The following is a 21815-nucleotide window of genomic DNA, read 5'->3' on the forward strand; positions in this document are numbered from 1 at the left end:
ACGGAGCACACACCACAGACATGTAACAGCATGTGTTGGGCGGTGTAACTTACAGGCACGTAAAGTGGTTGGGCAATCATGAACAGAGACAGAGGAAAGTGGGTAGGCCCTCTGAAGGGTGTCCATGTTACTATGTACACTGCCTGACATGCAAGAGCAGTCTTGCTCTGAACGGCCGCAATCAAAACAACATGCCAGTTTCATTCGTTTGTAGACGGACATCTTGGCTACAGTCATGTTTTGGGATGAAAGGAGAGGAAAAGCAGCAGGTTAATGGCAAAAGGAGAAATATTCATCCAGGGGGAGTCGGAAGGTAACTTCATCAGAAAGTGCAAAGCCTTAGACACCTCCTCCCACAGACTTGAGCCCCAAATTTTAATAAAAACAATCAAAGCGCATCATTTAACCTCAACAGGACGCTCAGGATTTTTGTTTTCCTATTTCCGAAAATACAAAAATCTTGACATGTAACCATACAACAAAATTATTGTCAAGTATAACATTTTATAATATATCATTTAACATTGTGTGAATTGTTTTAAATAATGACTTATAGTCTGGAGAGGTCAAGCTGTGTGCTAAGGCTGTAACAAGTCAAAAGGCAAAAATATAACAAGGGAAAGAGGGGTGTGGAGGAAAAGGAGAAAGAAGGCAAGCATTCAGGGGAGAAAGGCATGAGCAATGTCTTCAGCAGCAAACCTCATACAATGTTTCATACATTTGTACATCCTCTATCCATTTGGCTAAAGGAGTGGATCACGTACCTGTATCCCAGCATGCAGCTGTAGCGGCTCTGTCCAAGGCATCACACTATTCTACTGGCTAGACTGGCCAAATCATGCTATTGTAAATTAAAACCTGCTGTTTCACTGCTTCACTCCCCAGGGGAAGCTTCACTCTTACTGTATGTGCTTGTGTGCAAAATGAATATGCATGTTTGATATTTTTCCTCACACTCTTTATCAAGATGTTCTCATCTAGATGAAACTGAGAATTCAATAGCGGTAAAATGCACGATTGCTCTCTGCATTGCATCACAGGGATACATGGTTTGGTATGAATAGAAGGCCATGGTGGCTAATGTTAACATATGTTAACAGATTTCAAATATTGCTGTGTAACGAAAATTACTCTAACTGTATTATATTTTCTCCCCTTCTGCCACTTGAATCTTTTTACCACTATCTTGTAGTTTTCAGTTGTTATATGTCTTTATACAATGTGTATATAGAGTGCCATATGTATATGTTAGTGGGTGTGCATCGTCATTCTTATTGTATATTGTAAATCAACATCAATTGAATTATAAGTGTTGTATCAAAGTATTTCATTGATGTTTGTTTACATTTATTGTCATCAGTGCTTGTGTCGGACAGAATATTAAAGCACCATTCAAAACAATTACTCCTTTACTTCTTGTCAATTTGCTGCAAAAATATTATAAGCAGCAACTTTCTGTCTGTTGATTTGAGTGTGTATGTGTTTGTGTGTGAAGCTCGGAACCCCAAGGGAAGCAGGAGTGAAAGTCCCCAGAGTAGCACATCTAGATTGCTGTGACTCTGGGCAGAAACAGTCCCTGGTCCCCATTCCCTCATTGCCAAGGTGCAAACAGACAGCAGACTAATACTGTCTGGCACCTTTACAGAGTCACTTTCAGCATCTTTGACTCCGAGTCACATCGGAATATAAGGTTTCGAATGAGGTAATATGTTTCAGCTTCTGGCCAAGGAAAGAATAGGAAACACAGATCATAAACTGTGGAAAGAAGGACTCAGGGACTGTTGCATCCTGCAGCATGCACATGTGCCTTATGAGCATGTAATATGCATGCACAAAATGTGTTTTTGGTCTCAGCAACAAGGGAAGGTACATAGATAACTGTTCACAGTATTGAAACAGTTTTGAAGGCATGGCAGACAAGTGCAGCAAAGCTATCTCTTCATGCTGAAAATTCTTACTTCAGAGTTTTTGCTTAGGCATTCGGACCACAGTATATGTATGTTATGTTGTTGATCATTAACACGTGGGAGGGGAGTAATGGAAAACACAAGATACACACACACACTGACAATGTCTTTGACTTCTGACAGATACCCAGATTCTTGCCTACAACTATAAGGTGTCCATTTCAGGGCATTCCTGATTGACGATTCAACATGACGGCAGCCCTGATAAACTGTCTGCATGGGTTTTATCAGTCACCATCTCCCATAATCCACCAAGACACCGCAAAAACAGAAGCTATCAGGGCGCTATGTTGAATACAAAGGATGCTCAGGGAAAGCACCATTCTGATAGATCCCCCTAAAGCTTCCTTGTTCAGCAAGAGTGCAAGGAGAAATGATACTGTAAAAGGAGCTCAAGAGCTGAACTTTGAGAAATAACAAAAAAAAAGTGCACAGTAGCCTGTTAGACTGGAGGCATAAAGGAGTGCAGATAAATACTTTTTTTCTTGGAAAGGCAAAGTTTGTGGAAACACAAACACCCCTCAATGACTTTTAGACTGTAAACACCACCCACTTAGAATTATGAAAGGATCAAATATGTCAGAAAGATTACCCTTTTCTTTTTAAATGTAGATATTTCCCCAATGCACATCAAGACACCGTTTTGGTCCTTGCATTTTTACTGAACAGGTTTCAGAGGATTTGAGTTTTCACTACAGACATCTCCATTCAATGTTGTATCAGCAGACATGACTCTGGCATGGTTCCGCCATCTAGTGGCGATGTAATGCTGTAACAATTGATACTGCATAGTGCTAGTGGACTTTTCATCCAATGCAAAGAGTACAATAGAAGGGCCCAACAACTGTCCGTATTTGAAATGCACAAGCCTGGTGTGGTGACATTTCAACTCTTAGAGGAACTGATGATCTTTGTAACCTCAGTCTGAGAAGGGCAAGGAGTTTATAAAGGGACTGAGATCACATAGGAAGGGAGGGGAAGGGGGTACCAGATTGTTTTGATTGTGTTTTGGCAACCTAGCTTGTCAGAATATGGAGAACTTCCCACAAGGACATTTACTGCTCTCTGAAAGTACAGCAACACACAAAACTTACTTTGACAGAGAGCAGATCCATTTAAATCTCAGTGGTTCTTGTTAATTTTCTTTTCCTCCTGTTAGCTCTTCTAAATCTGTGATTACTGTATGACATCTCCATTTTTATTACATTTCTTCTGTACTTTCATGGAGCATGACACTATGTGAAGGTTAATCAAGGGCAATGACATAAGACTTGCAGCAGATTGCCTTCCAAATGCCAAATGTGAGTTTGGTTTGATGATCAAATAGGGAGGAAAAACTGCAGACCTCATCGGCCACATCCGATTAAGTCACAGTCAATTTAATTGTCCTTTCCAACTTGCAGGAGAACCAGCTGACTGAGGGCCTGATGCTTGAGGGAGTTTGAATTCTGCTGTTTTGGTTTTGGTCGGGCCTGACAACAGTGTAGAAATGAGAGGCGAGGAGAAGGATGCAGAAGCTACACTGGTACATGCAACATAGATATAGTATACTATTTGCTGAAGAGGAAAAAAACACTTGCACTGCACTCTGGGTAACTGTACACCCATTTTCTTTTACTCACAATAAATCACTACCAGTGAGAAGTTAAAATAAAGTGGTGTTTTCCAATGGCAGCAGGGAAGGAAATACATCAAAAGTGTGTCACTGGTCATAAAGAAACATGGGAAAAACAACAGAAGAGAACAAAACATGATAGAACAGAACACACTGTAGGACAGACTTCCATCGCACTAATGGAACTGTCTCCTTCCTAAATGCAAAAGTCTTGTTTGCGACCACTGTAATAAGACAAAAACATTATGCCATGTCCATCATGGGAGTCTGGGTCGTGACGATATAAAGAAAGCAAAGAGAGGTAAACAGTTAATTTGAATGAAGCTACGGTGTGAAAGGCTTTTGATTCTATTGAGCTGGGAAAGCAAACATTTGTCTTAATAATTGACATGGCACAGACAAAAGAAGGTAATGTTTGTATCTATTTTAAAACCAAGCTTTAGTCTGCATCAGGCTGCTTACAGTGAATGTCTGCGAGCTTCAGTGAAAAAGATGGAATATTCACTTTAATTATTTATCCAGAGTCTAACATGTCCTGACAAGTGACTGTTCTACATAGGTCAGGTGAAATTCATGTGCAGTTGCTGCCTTAATGGTAACGCTATATTTGCATTAAAAAGGGGGGGGAAATATTGATTTGACATTTTGTCTCGTGTGAAATGTCTTTGCCTCCTCAAACACATGAAGAGTGTATTTATTGAGATAATTATTAACCTGCGTCAAGCAGACTGTGTAAGACTTGTAAGATAAATATGATGCACTAGTTAATATTCACTGAAATTTTAAAATGACAGCGAAATTCCTTCCTCATTGCAACATGAATGTGTAATGCAACATGCATTACACATGAAAATAAACCTCAGGATGTGTATTTGACCTGCAAATGTTTGATTAAAAGGGAATATGGAGTTACTGTGTATGATTTTAATTTTTACTGTACTGATTTAAAGGTTAAACCAAATGAAAAGTAAAATACTTAAAGATGATAATGCCTCCATTTTGACTAGAAAAAAAAAGAGAAATCAGATACTGACTGATGTTTGTACTATTATGGATGTTATGGAAGTTCAAATGGGACCCATAATAAACACACTCCTGGAGGTACAATGGTGTGACAATATTACCTTTAAAAACACAGAGCAACAGTAGGAAAAACAATGACACAATGAGAGGTACAATATTAGTGGACACACGAGTATAACCTCAAGTATAATGAGACACACAGATTCACAGGAAGTTTTTTTTTGGGAGGAGAGAGGAAGGGAAGGAGGGGTGTCGGTGGGATAAAATAAGCTACTCACGTCGTTTGCAGCCGCACTTCTTGATCCGCTTTGGGTCCGTGATGTCGTCATGACAAGCTTTGCAGTAGAAAAAAGCTCTAAAAAAAAAAGTGACGGCAAAAATGTTTACCAATTAAACCATCAAACTGTCCATTTCCCAGTGTGTGTTGTGTTTTCCATCTGGATGGCCAGGATTACCTCTTCACTTCTTTGGCATCACTGGCAATAAAGAATCCCAGTGTTCCCTCCTGCAACTTGACATGGTTTCCTGGGTTGATGAGGATGCTGGGTAATCAGAGAAATAGACACATCACGCTCATTAGCTTCTGGACAACACTCAGCTGAAGAACACAGCATGCTAATCAAGAGGAATGGTACACACACTCATTGAAGCTGAAAATCGGACCTGCACTGCACTTCTGTCGACTGTTTTTTTTCCCCCCCATCATTCTCAACAAATCACTCCTGCCTAAGTTTTGATTTCTGTGTTTTATTGTTTGAGTGATCACTATTACACACACACCAGCTCCTCTGATTTTAGGCAATTTGCTGATGTGATGCTTAAATGGAAGGACAAACTATACAACAGTATGATCGCACATAGATATTTTCATTCTTGTCTTTGCAGAATGATACTGAGGAGGGGACAGAGGGGTACATAAAAAGTGAAAAGGGCAGAAAGAATTCAAATGTATGGCCACGGGTTTGTTTCACTGCCAGCACTCAATGCAGTAGTACGGAGAATGTACGGGAACTGCAACATCTCGGTTAGTATTTGACAGTGAGATGTAAGGGAATGAACAGCTCTTCTTCTTGTCAGTACTAGGCTGATTTCAAATCTACAGGTTTGTTCTAAAAGAAACACAAAAGGTAGATTAAAGTGTGAGGTTGGAGAAAGTCCCATTTACATCAGAAGTGACTTTAAACTTGAAAAGCTATGAAAGCTATTTAAATGCTAGTATGCTAGATATTCACTTACATATTACCTGTGCATTATATGAGTTACATTTACATTTGAATAACTGTTCTAAAAAATGAGTAACAACTTGTTAATAAAAGGCTGCACTAAAATAAATATCAAGGGATGTTTGCGTAAAACTTAATTTTGTTATTGACACCCTTTGACTGGCTGTATCATTCCCCATTAATTAGACTGGGACAAAGAGTAGACAGCACGCACACGTACTGTATGCTCACACGTACTCACACACACAAGCACACACACCCTGGTCATTAATGGTTACCTGTGGGCAACAATCATCAATGATGTGAGTGTGGACTAAGAAATCAAACACTGGACCCACAGACCTTAAAAGTGTTACACTCCTTCAAAATAAGAGCCCAGATGAAAGATGATGAATTTCTGAATCTTTTATTTAACTCAATTGAAACCCAATTTTTTGTCTATTTCTGACCGTTACACTGTGGCGAAAAAAAAATCTAGACCTAGAAACTTCTGGGCAACATCTTACTAAGCAACTTGACTTAATAGACGCCATAGTAACGTACAGGAGTACATCTAACAAATTGTACATCTCCCTTCATCTTTCTTCTGGGTTCTAGAAAAGGCTACATTGGAGAAAACAAATAGAAATACTAAGGGAGCAATTGAATCGATACAAATATAGGGCTGTGGTCAAATTGCAACTGGTCATGCAGATTGGTAGTTGATTGCACAGATTTCTTGTGCAAGAAGTAAATCAGCATCTAACATTCACTCAGATTGAATGGCCCCCAGACAAGTAAACAGGCATAAGGCCTGGCATGCTTTTTTAGTGAAAATAAATGAAAGGTACAAATCAAGACATTTCACAAACATTGCTGCCCAAATCTGAGATTTTACAGGTGAATCAATCCAACACATTTTCCTTCTGTCGCGCGCAAACTGGTGAATAGAAGCTTAGGATGCATCAAAACCTCATATTGTGAGCAACAAGGCAAGCAATAAACACCTTTAGTGATAGTGTCATAGCATGCAGTTACCGAACAGCATGAAGAGGACAATAATCAAACATGACAGCATAGCCACCGCAGTACAGGTATAGAGACAGGTACGTAGATGCAGACGGTTGCAGTAACTTCTGTGCAGTTGGATTGTTTCTCAAACACCAAACTGACAGGAAGTGACCTCCCTTAAGAACATCTACTCGAAAGACACACAAGCATGACGTTACATGGTGGCTGAGACCCACAACAGTTCACACGCTCAGTCACACACAACCTCTCCCTTGTGAGGTAATCACGCACGCAGACGCACGTACATGCACAGATGATGTACATATAGCACTGAGAACATGATAGGGTGATGGAATGCAAAAGTGAAATGTGGGTCGCTTGTGAACATCATAGCCTTTGGCTATTCAATTTTTGTTTGGATAAACTTAATACTATCCAAGATCAACAGATCCATGCCTTTCCTAGTGAGTAAAATGATGAAGAAAAACAGATTGGTGAGGTGCTGCTTTGGTAATAAAACCATGAGAGAATACATGCTATTTTATCAGCCACTGCCTTAAGCAATGGCAGATAATCAGTCAAATTATTCCAAGATTAAATCCAAGATTTAGAACAACAGTTTACTAGTTCTTCTCAACACCACATCTGAGGTCTAAGTTCTGTGTTTACAAACTTCTCAGGAATTTTGAGTCAAAGAACTGTGAAGAACTGTTCTGGCAATGATTAAAAACACCATGAGTGGGATAACCAGCTTGGCAAAGCTCACATACTGAAGGTAACAACTGAGCAACACTGAAAAAGAACTGAAAGTGAGAGAAATAAACTAAGCAAAGGACAAGTAAAGGACAAAACTGAAAAGTTAAAATTAGAGGTAGATATGGAGGGGGTGAGCATTTGGCCTCGATACACTGACAACAGCAAACACAAAGAAACAGCACTTCTACAAACATGTCCAATTTATCTATCGTCTCTCTGCCTGCAAAGAAGTTAGTGCATTAAGCACAAGGGACACCATGAAAAGAGTTAGAAAAGAGGCCTGTGAGATAGGGTCTGGAAAAATATCCTTGGGTAAACTCCCAAAGTCAGAAGCTTTAAAGCTGTGGAGATTTGGTGGAACTTTGGGAGTAAGATAAGGTAGAGGGCATACCGCTTTCGGCTTCTGCAAACAACAAGAAAAAAATCTCCAATCAAAGAGTTATCAGGAACATGAGGGAAGAGGAGAATGTTACGTATGTTCCAATGCATAATAAGAGGGTACGCCCACATAGCAACACGGGACACTACCAGGAACAAACACATTTCATGCTTGTCCAATGGTGAGGTCCTTGCACCTAAAAAGATTGTGTCAAAAACACAACTGATCTGAATAGTGGTTATCTTTCAACAAAGGAAAATGAAATGGCACTGAAACTGTGACCGTCCATTTTCAAGAAAAGAGTTGTTGGTAAGAGGAAAATGATAGGTTTATGTAAAATTATCACAATAACTCTTTTTTTAAAGAGATAAAATAGATATACATTTCCAATAATTCTACAGTACTAGCTTAAAAGATTTAAGAGCTCAGACAAAAACAAGCACACTGGGATACTCTTAACGGCAAGATGAGATATGTAAACATCCAGACATGTTATAAAGTTAGCATATTTAGACTTTGTTATTTTTTTCATTAGCTTCATGCCGAATAATTATTAATAGTTAAACAGCATTAGAAGTAACCAACAACAGCTGATGCAGTCAAACGAGGGACAGTCAGTGGGATTTGGTTATCGAGATTACAAAAAATAGTACGTCATGTTGTTACTGGTTATAACACACTGATGTTAAGTTATGGGTTAAAACAACACATGTAAGAAAATATGAATGTCTATCTCGTCGTCAAAGTATTGCGACATTGACATCATGAAATTTGCCTTGGTAGAGGTTTGTGATCTCTGATAGCTGTGTTATGGTGTGTGTAGATTATCAAGGTCATTAAGTCAGTTACTTTGCGTTTACTTTTCTAGAAACTGCTGTACTCGCCATATTATTTTATAATAATGGTTCTAATGTCATTCAACAACTTAATTTCCTCAAGTGGAATATGAATATCAGCTGTGATTTATGCGGCAAAGAGGTTAAGAGGGGGAAATATAAAACAAATAAAAAGGTCAGACTCACACAGTAGTTCAACATTTACCTCAATTGTACTTGACATTACTGGAAGAAAAGATCTGTTTTACAAACCTGCTCTCTCTCTGCTCAGACTTGTATTCGATAGCAATAAGCAGCAGCTTCAGCTTCACGTAACACAGCCTGTAAAACATTGACACGCATGGGCGAAAATCAGTATATAAGAATAAATTTTTTTCACACATCTTTGAAACACACGTCCTTAAATTCCCCTGAGTCCTTATGTCTCACATCAGTCTTGTTAGCTACCTACCCAGTGAGTTTAAGCTTGCCGAGTGGGGAACGAGTGATACTTACTCACAGACGGTGGGGAAGGAGAGGCCCACAAAGGCACTGGACAAATACTCTGTGTACATCTCATTAGCCACTCCTTCTAGGTAATACTTCTGCCATGTGTCCTCCTCAATCTGACAAAACACAAGCACGGAAATGTCACATGTGAGGAAAAAAAGAAAAGAAAAAAAACAAACACTTTCTTCCTTCCAATGGAGGCTCAATGTGGCCTGCAGATGCTCTCCGCCACACAACCTCAGTCTGGTCATTATAAGCTGATCCATCATCCTCATGACATGAGAACAGTCCTTTGATAGAGGCAAGCACCTCTTCAATTTGAGCCACAGAAACACAGAACAGATTCCATATGAAATGTCACATTAAAATATGACGTGCCAGGACGACTGAGCACACTCTGATGGAAGTCTTTTGCTAGACAAAGATGTCAAACTTTCCTGGGGAATGTACTGTGTTTGATAGATTTACTCCATCTGCCAGTGGAGAACATACAGTATCCACATACGGTAACCTCATCTACAATTCATGAATAAATCATCTGATTTATTAAAAATTCTATGTGAGGATTAATTCATCCAGATTATTACAGTCAACTTAAAATGTGAGGTTGATCTTGTCCTCTATGTTACCTCAATGAAAGACCTCATGGAGAAGAGGTTGGCTAGCATGGTGGACAGGCCCTGGGCCAGACAGCTCTGGGCAATGAAGCCGGCTTTCAGCTCTGCCAGGCAGATAGCATCGTCACCCTCCCTCCAGTTCCAGCTTGGAATGTTCAGCAGATGGGCCTTCATCACATGAAAAGGCAAAAAAAAGGTCACAAGACACACAAAAAACAAGCTAATGTGTCCCACTTTCATGGCAAAACATCAACTTGTTTGGAAAATATGAATATTCCTTTTTGGAGAGAAAGTTGCCATTAGTTAAAAGTTAAACATTACTATCAAGAATGGACGGTTTAGAGAGATTCAAATAGGTGGTAACAGCTAAGGTAAACTCTGGTCAGCTGTCAGGCAACCAGGAGAGACTTCAATCAATCAGCCCACTGACACTCCCATCGCTGCAACACCTGTTGGTTTGCCATTTGCCTGGCAAACTGAGGGGCATCCAAAACAGATGTTCATGGGTGCCGTAAAAACCGCCTACTTCTTTAGTCAAAACAACTACACACCATTATGCACAAGAATCGTTATTTAGAAGGAGGACATACTGGCTGCTGCATTGTTGACAGAGGAGCCAGCACTTAAACATAGCTTTTACCTTAGTATCTAATGATATAGTAGGGTTATTTTATATAATAATAATAACAAAAATAATAATATTAAAGTGTGTTTTTTTTTTTTCTGGAAACCTACCTCAGCATGAATATATTGAGTGATTTTAGTTTGTCTACCTAAGGGTATTTAAGTCAGACAATTATTATGATATGGACACATTAAGGGGGGCCAAAGCCACCTAAAATACTTTTTTTTTCGTGGTTAAACCTTCTATTTATCAGGAATTAATATTATATTAGTATATATTATACTGATATAATAGTTTAAACAACACTATAATATACACTATTACCACTGCAAACGACATTTTAGTCCATTTGATGGGCTCTTAGACACAGAAAATTGTAAAAAAAAAAAATAATAATAATAACAATAATAATAATAATAATATATTTTTTTAAAGTGGCACTTTTAGTGTAGTTTGCAGAGAACTAGCAGCTGAGTTCCAGGTCAGCAAAATAATTTAGAGTTGGCAGACAAGGGGATAAAAATGTCCCGTTACTTATTCCAGTGTATATTTCCAACAATGCAGTTTTTATTTTCAATACACAACAGTAAAACTTTTACAGTAGGCTATAACCTGCACTAAACATTGACCGGAGAAAGTCCGTGTCGAGGACTACGGTTGTAGAAGGGATTAAGCATTGCGTTACACTTGTCACACTTCAATACCTCACAATCAAACTAGGGGGCACCACCTTGTGGCGCTATACGGTATTGCAGCAGCGCCACATTTTCCCTCAGTTACAAAATTACTTTACAGTCAGAAGGAAACCTTTTGTTTCAACCCAATGACAGTAGTCAATATAATTATGAAAAATAACTATTTTTTGCAGGGATTTTCATGTTATATAAAATGTTTATAACACAGGCAGGCCAGCACTTATTATATTACTCTAAAGATCCTAATAAATCCCTGCAAACATATTAATTGCCAACTGATTATCACTTTTAACCATGAGGTCATACATATGACAGAAACAGTTGAGTTACTGTACTTAATGATAAAACCAACTATAGTGAAATGTAACAAACTCAACTCTTGTCATAAACTTTCTGCCTTGTGAAACATAACAAAGCATTAGATATTAATGGGAAACCAAAACACCTTACCTTGTTGTGATATTGTAGCATTTGTGTAATTATTCTGATCTTAGGACTGTAGTTCTTGATCGAAATAACCCTGATAAGACAAAAACAGGCAGAGAGATAGAACTATGTAAGACGAAGACCTTCTCTTGTCAGTTTCCACTGATATAAAGGCCTCAGGATTCTATACCTCATGATGTTGGAGGCATCTTCAGCATCAGGATCTGCACAATATTTGTTGGCCAGGATTAAGCAGGCATCTGCTGACTCGATCTACGTGTGAAGCATCGGAAAACAGATACGTTAACATAATAGTACATGACAGATGTGTCACATGCTTCAGATAAATCGTGGCTGACGCATTTACATCAAACTGTTTTAACTCTGATCAGAAACAATGTGTCATAGATCTGATCAACTACAGAGTTTTAAAGTTTTCATTGTCTGTCACTATCCATTAAAAGTTCTTGTATTTAAAATGTGAAATGGTATATCCTGATTCTGTTATTTCTAAAGGTGTAAGCCGTAAAATGATTGGTTTACTGAAAGAACTTTTGTAAAGTTCTCTTAAATCTAATCCAAAGTGTACATTATGTATTAGCTCATTTCATCTCTCCAAGAGTCGCTGACTGTACCTTCACTCGGGCTAGATCGTGAGGGTTGAGAACAGATCCCTGGTAGAATTCTACTTGGGTAAAGTGACGTTTGAACAAGGCTTCCAGCTCAAGATTAGGGGAAATACTAGCACACACAGAGAAAAGAGAAGAAGGGTAAGTGCACGTGTGTGTTTCTGCATCTTTGAACAGTCCAATTTGCGCTTTGCATTCTGCTAACCTACAAATGGCGAGGAGGGAAAACAATGGACTTACTTATGGAGAAAAACAATTTCAACATTGACATCATCCCTGTCCTTGTGTAGGAAGTCTTTGAGGAAGTTGGAGACACTTTCGAGGGTAATATGACCACAGACCACAATATGCCTGGAAGGGGGGAAGAAATCATCTTGAGTGGGCGACATAAATCACTGCAGACACTGGCATGTCTCCTAAAGATAATCAGTCAAACCAAAGCACTCTAACATCTAACTCAAATATAGACTGAGAAGAATGTATACATGTCAAGAAATGTCTTTTCAAAGCAAACAAGTAACTGAATTATATCTTTTTTGCCATAAAGTGAATATTTTCCCCAACATAATGAAAGTGGTTAAATTCTGCATGACAAGTGCAATCAAACACTCAACTTTGAACCACTTTAGAAAATCTAAGATATAATCACGCAGCCCACAGTGGTTGGATTGTCATCCGTTCTCAATATAAAAACCGTCCCTTCAGCCAAACCGCCCCTTTGTGAGCAGAATGGATGTTGACAATGACATGTACATCAATATGCTGGTGCTTTTTATACAGAACATTACTGAAAACTTTCAAAGTGATTTGGAGGCCTGTGGTTGACACAAATTCTAAACAGGACCTCCGTATTTGACAAGTCCCCTGGCAAAACATTTAGGCTGCATTTGAGCAGAGGGATCTGTCAGATGGTGCACAGGGCTGATTACAGCAGCAAGGACGGATGGATTGGAACAATTTGGGATTGGAGGTTATGTCCTTGTTTGTCCTGTGACTGCACTGGAGACAATAGAGATAGAGACAAGGGCAAAGGTCAGCTTCCCAGGTTCGTTGACTATGCGATGAGAATCATTTTGGTGGTTTGGCTATTAACTGTACAAGTCTTATCTAAACTTGTTTTTTTTACAGTTCCTCAATAAAACTTGTGGTGCTTCTGTAAATGTTACTTATTTTAAAAGTCCCAGAACTCTTTCCGTATACTGCACAATCTCTCAGCTATTCTTATGAAAATTTTCTCTTCCTGTGTTAAGGTTTAATTTGATTTTACTTTAGCACTGTTAGCTGTCTGCAAATAAAGCATTGCTGCTGTTTTTAACCACATGGTTACAATAGGCAATTCAATCCTGAATGATAGGTAATTCAATCTCCTATCAGTATTCTAGTGAATCTAAGACACTTTATATGCTTCATTTGAACTCGAGTAAGCTGAGCTACCCTTCCAGAGTTTAAGTTCAATGTCAAGAGTTGTACTGCCAAACCCCTAAATGAGAAATCCAAATATGTTCAGTAGAATCCAGCTTTTATATTGACATGGATTAGTGTGGACACTCTGCAGACACACTAATGACCCTGTAGAGACCTGTAAGGCAATCTGGGTAATGACAATGGCCTTATCCACTATTTAGCAGGATGTGCCAGGGGACAAATGAACCACTTCAGTTTGGAGGGCCCGGGTCTTGGACCAGCTTTGTATATAACATAATGAGTATAATGTTACTTTTTCCTAGAATAAAAGTAAACACTGTGGTCATATTTGTTCACTGTTCAACTTCTTGTCATCAAACTAGATTTGTTTCCTTCAGTCCGTTATAATGCACTTATACAGGAGGAGGACGCTCTGGCTGAAACATTGTCCAATAACAGTGACTGAGATCTGACTCAGTTTGGCAGTTTTAAAAGAAACAGAGATATTTATTGATGTCAGACGAGAACCATAGTCCAGATCACTATCTTGTACCAGATGGGCCGGTTAGGGCTGAACTGAAGTGGACTTGGCTAAGTTCTGTGACAGACATATTGAGAGTTTTGCAGTTTGTGCATGTTGCAGGACATAATGGTCTTCGCAGATGTCGCCTCTGTCCTTTAAGAGAATCTAACGAGCAGACGTGATTGCATGGTTGGCCTGAGTTGAGCAGAAAAAAAAAAAAAAAAAAAAAGGGGGCCGTGTGGTCTTACAAGCTGATGAGCTGAGATGTCTGTGGGCAGCCAGCAGTATTTGGCACAAGATATCTCTCATTGAAAGAGACGAAAAACATCACTCATGTTTTCCTATTCCCAGTATCCAGATGCCCTTTTCCAAGGGTAGAGGGAATATACAGATTTAAACGTTGTAATACTCATGTGGGTTCAACATTAGGTTATGAATCTCAGACACATACACTCACGTAAGTACAAAGCTGAAGGGGTATAAGCATTAAAACAGAAAACACATACACACACTATCCCTCATAGAAGCGTACATGATGTGTTGTTTTTTTACTTTTTCTAGCTAACTTTATTTCCTATATTTTACACTTTAATTCATAGCTCGATAAAGACACTAATCTAAGTCTCTTTCCGTATTCAAGCTGCAAATATTAAGTTATAATCATTAAAGTTGACCGGCCTCTCAATCTTCCTCCTCATGTGGGACAATAGTCACATCACACTGGAGACTGTGATCACTGAATAGTTCAAAAGGACATAATAGATCATTTCACCATTCAGAATCTCATCATGAACACAATATATGTTTCTATTTGCTAACCTGATTGTTCAGTACAGCCTGAGATAAACACATAACTAAAACATTAAACAAAAAATTAAAAAAAAGGAACACTTTTTTTAAACAAGAAAACCATACACATCACCCAAGATACTAAACACATTTTGGGACACAATCACATTAAATGCGAAAAAAAAAAAAAAAAGGTATAACAGAGCGTGCACACAAATCATGCAGTCAGGGAACATCCTGGGATTACGAAATGAACAAACAAGAGCTCAAACATCAGCAACAGAGGTCACTCACTTTCTACTGCTCTAATCCTTAGGTCAGTGATGAAACTTGGTGCAAGAATCATCATCATCAAGTGTCACAATTTACCTCCCTTTCTTTTATTTCCATTTGGTTAAAACGGGATCCCCTGTAATCCATGTCAAGAATAGCAAAAGCAAGTGTGCAGGTACATACAGTGCACTTTCTATTTACAGTACAACAGTCTGCATGTTTCTTTGAGGCTGGTTTTGTATTTGATTGTTATGTAAGTACGGGCCTTTTCATCCCTGATAGTGTAGGAGTCTCTGGGCCTCCACAGCTAACGTTGCTAGTTCCTACAGAGGGCTTTCAAAGGTGTATGTCAGAGTTCAGCCAGGGTGGAAGCCAGTTTCTATGCCAATCCCTCTGTTGAAGTTGGGGCTAATGGAAACCATGGAGCCATAATGGAAACCACAGAGCCTCCGAGTGCAGTGGGCGCCAACAGAATGCAACACTTGTCATTATTATATCAGCGTGCACAGGCTGAGGGCTGTCACTGCGCTCACGGGTGTATGCTACACTGCACACAGTACTATAAGCAACACTAGCATCAAACAGAAATTTAGTATGTGGCTCCCTCTCACTTCCAAGTAACCTTCAAGGGCTGTTTGAAATGACAGCGCCCGGGCAAGATCAAATAAGGGTTACATTTGAAATGCTTCATACTGTGTCATGACCTCATTGTTTGGGAGCTCTATAATCAGTCGATACTTGTAATCTCCTAATCTCATTTCCATGATAGACTTTTTTTTTTTTTTTTATGTTGACAGCTGCTAAATGCATGAACCCTGATGTAAACGCTAAACCCACATGACAAACCGGTTTTGTCTATGTGTCGGCTCCGATACATGTAAACACCAAACGCATACAAATCTAAATGATTATGCAAAGAGTCTGGTGCCTTTTGGAGTGTGTGTGTGTGTGTGTGTGTGTGTTCAGTGGGCATCTTCTGATTGTTTCCACATGTTTGTGCTGTATGTCTAACCAGAGAGAGAAATGGGAGGCGGTGTGGAAGGAGAAAATAAAGTGTGTGGGAGAAACTATCCTCAGTTTTGACAGGGGCTTCTCTCAACACCCATCTGCGAGTCAGGGCTGAGGTCACTGGCCAAACATAACATTTCATCAATCTTATCTCAGTGACAGGCAAACATTATCGAACAAAGGCTTTTTTTTTTCCTTTCCAAATGCTTTGCTCTTGTGCTGACTCCCTAGAATCCGCCCTTCTGAATAGAGTGACTGAAACCGACGGGATTACGATTGGAAATGAGAAACCAAGCGAGAAAGAGAAGACAGCATAGTAGTAGATGATGAGTGTTACAGAGAAAAATGGGAAGAAAAGAGAAGAAGGGAAACAAAGAATGTCTACCCTGCCTGTTCTGGTCACGCCACATTTGTGTTTCAATATATCTGTGTGCTGAATATCAGTAAGGTTTGAGCTACAGGGGAGGGAAACAGTACAGCACTGTGGTAATCTTGTACAAAACTGACCACAGTGTCACACATACTTCACAGTGCACTGGAACCTCTGCTGCGAGAGGCCAATGTAACACAAACACAAATAACGAGAGCATCTGGAGACACACTCCACACACCACCACACACCATCACAGGAGAACCAAGCGAGCACTAAGCAGGCAAAAAGCAAGCCAAAAGCAATTGAGAGCCTCCAATGGGAGCGAGGCATCCAGCATTCAGGGTGTGGGAGCTGACTGAAGATCAGGGCCAGAGTTATGTCAAGCATTGATGATGCGATGGGCTAGCGGTGACAGACAAGAGGAAGATGGGTTTTTTCATGGAGTTTGCCATCAATGAAAAAAGCCACAAGACTGCAGGTCATAGAGAACATGCCAGAAATTATGCAAAAAAAAAGAAAAGAAAGAAAAGTAATTCCATAAATCGTGCAAAAACAAACTCAAGCAAAATGAAACAAGAAAAGAAATCATATCCTGCAATGGTCATTGAGATTGATGATGCTTCGGAAAAAAAAGACCACCAATAATAATGCACTTGCAGATGTTTAAATCTTTCTATTTTCTTGTGGAAAAAAATCCTTTAGAAGCGGATAGTAGGGGTTTCATGACTAGTTTTCGATTCATACTAATTCATCCCTAAAGGCAAGGCTGTAATAAACTGAGATTAAAACTGGATATCGTAAGAAAAGGGACCACACATGATGCACAGATATTCTGCACAGAAGCACCACAGGTTAGTAAACTGTAAGTCTGAAGTGGAGTAGTCATGAAAGCTCTATTTTCCAAATTAAATTGAAGCGCAACGCAGGAAGTGGACAAAGAAAGTAAATGAACAGCACACAAATGAGTTCAGGAAAGCTCTGAGCAAAGGACAGAGAGAAGCAGATAAAGTCGGACAGAGAAGGTAGAAGACTAGGACAGACTGACAGAGAGAAAGAAAAAAGTAAAGAAAGAGTAAAGGGGCATGGACATGTGTGTCCTAATGGCCAAGGTCTCCAGTCACGCAGTGTGACTTGACGTTATGATATAACTTTACTCTTCTACAAAAAAGTCAAGTTATCTAACCCCCAGTAACTCTAAGCTTCAGGGGGGCGCACTTGAGTCACACAACCACACCTTGTCTGGATTTCAACTTACTTTCTGCCTCGTGTCGAGTTATAACTCCCTCCGTATTTCTTCCGATTAAGGATGAGAGCAGCAATTTCTGGCACGTAGCGAGCAAACATGGCCTACATGCATGGAACAGAAAAAAGAAAAAGGCATGCAGAGAGGGTTCTACCGCACACAGAAAAACAGCAGAACCATCTGGAATACTTACTTTCTCCCATTAACCGCACTATAGGAACCACCATATTTCTTGCGGTTTCCTATTAACTCTATGATTTCAGGGACGTAGCTGGCAAACATGGCCTAAGGAGAAGATAGAAGACAGAAGAAGAGACTAAAAAAGAGACTACTACGCTGCAGAGTGGGTGGTGGAGAAACTAGTGCCTGAATCCAGATTTCTGAGGGGAGAGAATTGTGACTTTGAAATCAAATGAAAATCTCTCTCATTGATGATAGAAATCGCTAAACTTGGCAAACATGAGAGAGATCGTATTACACTAAAAACAATAAATGTTTGCGCTGTTAAGAAAAAAGTGCCCCAGTTTTTGGGTTTGTTTTTTTTGAGGATAAAGGAAGATATTTGGTCAGTGGGCGAGAATTTCGTCACAGCTGATTCATACTCAGCCTGTGTTAGCACCCAAAACCTCTCTGGATAGCAGAATGTTAAATAGCTGAGGGAGAATTCAACCTATGTGCCATGTTTTGTCCAACAAACACAGATGATCGGGCAGGTTGATTTGAATAGGCCCACCTGATGGTCCGCAGCTGCAAAACACATTAAGACTCATTTGTTGGGCTGGGAAATGAGCTGGATGCATTTTGCAAAGTTTCACAGCCTGTTTTCCGAGCACAGGGTTTGTGTTCGCCAACCGACAACAATGGGGTACTCACTGACACTCCACATCTAGGCTCACAGGGTACAATAAGAAAAGGCCCTAGCTCGTGTAAAGATACTTAAATCATGCTTGGAAAGTGTACCTATACATTACAGAGAATAATGTGATATGATGTGAGTTTAATATGATCCCTGGCTTTAAAAAATGTCTCCAGCCTGAAGTCATTATTCAGCCACTGCTGCTGAGAGGTACTGGCCTAAAGACTTCCTGGGCTCTCAGCGCTGAGGGAAACAGACAGCCTATCACCATGGCCACAACACAGAACACATCCACACAGCTGCAGGACATTAGAGTGAAGTGATAGCTGTCCAAATAAGGAGTACAGTAACTGCGATCTGGCTTGATCCTCCGATAATTTCTTTTTTTTAAAGATGGAGGAGGCTAAAGCTTTCAGTATGTGTGTGTGCAAAGGTGTTTACAGATGTGCGCTAAAACTGTGCTAGTGGCAGCCCAACGGGACGCTACAGCGGAAGGTGAGGGGGGGGGGAAAGGGGAGGAGGAGGCTGCTGTTGCTATGGTAACAGTCAGGCTGGCCTAAACCTCATCTCCCTGCCCCTGTGTTTGTTGGAATTGTGGGAGGAGACACGAGAGGAGGGGTGTCCTGAAACCGCAACTGCTTTTAAGAGAATAGTAACAACATTATCAGACAAAAAGCTTATACTCTAATTAAACAGAGGAGTGACACATAAGGGGAGGGGACGGGGGGGAGCACATAGTACCGTAACTACGGTAGACAAGATACAGTAGGCTAAACAGAAGGATACAACTACACTATGACAAAGAATTTATAGTTACTGCTGCAGGCATTACAGTTCTAGCATTTAATACAGCTAAACATTTGCAACAATATAATAAAATATACATAACAATCAACATATTTAACTTAATTTTTAAATTATTTATCATTCCATCTAGCATTGTCTAACAGTGTTTTTACAGTCTACTGATGGGGACAGGCAGGATTTAGGAGATAATAAGGGGATCAAGGGTGAAAGAAAAGTCTGATTTTACCAAACCACCGAGGATGAAGAAGACCATAAACAGGCGTCCCAAGGTGGTTTTTGCATAGACATCCCCGTAGCCTACTGTGGACATAGTCACCATCAGCAGGTAGACACATTCCCAATAGGAAAGTGACTGGGAATTCTGGAAGTTTTCCCAGGGATCCCCTGAGTTTTCCACCTACAGTGGAGACGGGAAAAGAAGGGAAAGACAATTTGGCATGAACAAAGCAACAATTTGTAAACAGGGTTTGCACAGAGAAACTATTTAGACAAGTTTGATTTAATCCAGTTAAAGTGAAGATGTGTTTGTTGCTGCCCAGAGAAGCCGTAGAGTCTTCATGTACTGAGCTTAGGCTACCACCTAGTGGTCAAACAGTTTGATGCTGCGGTGGGTTGTTGAACAAAGCAACAGATATACTACTACTATATATATATATATACAAAATATAATGGCTTTGATTAATTTTAGTTTTTCTTTTAATTTAGTTAGCTACCTTGTGAGAAGAAGTGAATATCTGGATAGTCAAAGGCATTAAAAAAACACCTGCTTTAGAGGTAACAGGGGTAAATAATCACTTGAAAAGTTTGGTGAAAATTTAAATTATGTCAGACTGCCACTCGTGGAGCTTGTATGTTGAGATTCAAGGGGATTGAGTAAATTAGGTCACTACTGAGGGGAGGTGACAGAGACAGAAAAAAGATACCTTTACTTGATTCATTATCTACAGACAGAGACTCCTACAGTACAGGTAATCAAAGAGCTTTCACAAGGTTTGTGATGGTCAATACCTTGTAATGGAAAATTAACTAGATGTCTTTCTCCTGTCACAATAGACAAGAGAATCATTTTTGTAACTAGCGTCGTTTTTTTATCCCTTGTAATTTGTTTTCGTTCCTTTTTAAGGATTTATTTTTGGGCTTTTTTGTCTTTAGACAATGTCAGTGGGAGAGACAGGACAGTGGATAGTGTCTGAAATAGAGACAAAGAGAGTGAGGAATGATATGCAGCAAAGGAGCTACGGGTCAGATTCGAACCCTGGACGCCCGCTTAGAGGACTGCAACCCCTGTACATGGGTCGCACTCACTATCCCTCGCAATTTCTAAATTTTTCTCACAAATGTCTCTTTTTTTTGATGTCTTGTTACAGCTTACGACTGTATGTCTGCCTGTGTTGTTTGTCCCCTCTCCCCTCCTGTAGTCTCCAGCCCAGGTGAAGCTACTAATTGCCCAACAAGGCGCACCTGGCCTCAGTGCTTTAAAGGCCCAGTGCTGGCTTCAGAAAGGACACTTTTGGAGTTGGGACTGCTGTGCCTCTCTGTCAGGGATTGTCTGTTGTGTTTTGTTATGTTGAGCTTTGTTATTATTTGGTTTGTGTGATGATAAAAAAATCCCTTTACTTTGACTTTCATAAAGTGGTGGTGTAGTGTGTTTTATTGGGTCAATTTGTGGTTTGTTGTTTGCCCCATAGGCCCGTCTTACCGAGGGGCTTAAGAATTAAACAATACTCAATGTGGTTTTTGTTTTATTGTTGCTCCTAATTTGCTGAATTGACGCTTGCATCGTTAGCTTTCATTGTCCTGATGCTTATGATAATACAGCCTACATGTTTTGTGAGGGACAATGTTTTTTGGAAGACAATTTTCTGGAAGAGTTGACTTTTCATTTGTTGGCGATGGTAAAGTGCATTCCTTTAAAATTGTAAAAAAAAAAAATGCAATGTATGTTTCTAAAATGTATTCTGTTATCAGTTAAAAAAAGAATTTTTTTTGAAAATTGCTGCGTGTCACAGATAAATTGTTCCTGTCTGGCTCATAAATCACCAGACCCCACTGGACCCTCACAGCTATCCACTTACCAAGTGTATGAATCCAGCAGCTGTGAGCCATGTGCTTATAAAGATGGAACACAGGTTCACCAGCTTGATAGAATTGCTGTTAAGAAGAAGAAAGAGACATAAACCTCTCAAAGACCTTGGACGACATAAGAGAGAAAAACTGAGCCCCGAGAGCTCATGAAAGTAACATCAGGGACTCGCCTGACGTGACCCGC

At 39.7% G+C, this 21815-nt stretch overlaps 1 protein-coding gene across 4 annotated transcripts in view; it reads right to left on the reverse strand.

Annotated features, from left to right (window-relative positions):
- kcnma1a (potassium large conductance calcium-activated channel, subfamily M, alpha member 1a) overlaps positions 1-21815 on the reverse strand; it is a 155344-nt gene that overhangs the window by 36483 nt on the left and 97046 nt on the right. For 2 of the 4 annotated variants that reach the window (XM_065959235.1, XM_065959233.1), the window contains exons 7-19: positions 21622-21697; positions 19773-19943; positions 18077-18168; positions 12511-12621; positions 12277-12382; positions 11832-11914; positions 11666-11735; positions 9908-10063; positions 9285-9394; positions 9042-9110; positions 7966-7977; positions 5061-5147; positions 4884-4960 (exon numbers count right to left, since the gene is read on the reverse strand). In XM_065959235.1, coding sequence (XP_065815307.1) covers positions 4884-4960; positions 5061-5147; positions 7966-7977; positions 9042-9110; positions 9285-9394; positions 9908-10063; positions 11666-11735; positions 11832-11914; positions 12277-12382; positions 12511-12621; positions 18077-18168; positions 19773-19943; positions 21622-21697 — 1220 coding nt within the window. The remainder of the gene's footprint in view (positions 1-4883; positions 4961-5060; positions 5148-7965; positions 7978-9041; positions 9111-9284; positions 9395-9907; positions 10064-11665; positions 11736-11831; positions 11915-12276; positions 12383-12510; positions 12622-18076; positions 18169-19772; positions 19944-21621; positions 21698-21815) is intronic. The other 2 variants (XM_065959236.1, XM_065959234.1) reach the window with 1 other exon arrangement.

Source organism: Labrus bergylta, chromosome 10 (genome assembly GCF_963930695.1).
Source record: "Labrus bergylta chromosome 10, fLabBer1.1, whole genome shotgun sequence".
NCBI lineage: Eukaryota > Metazoa > Chordata > Actinopteri > Labriformes > Labridae > Labrus > Labrus bergylta.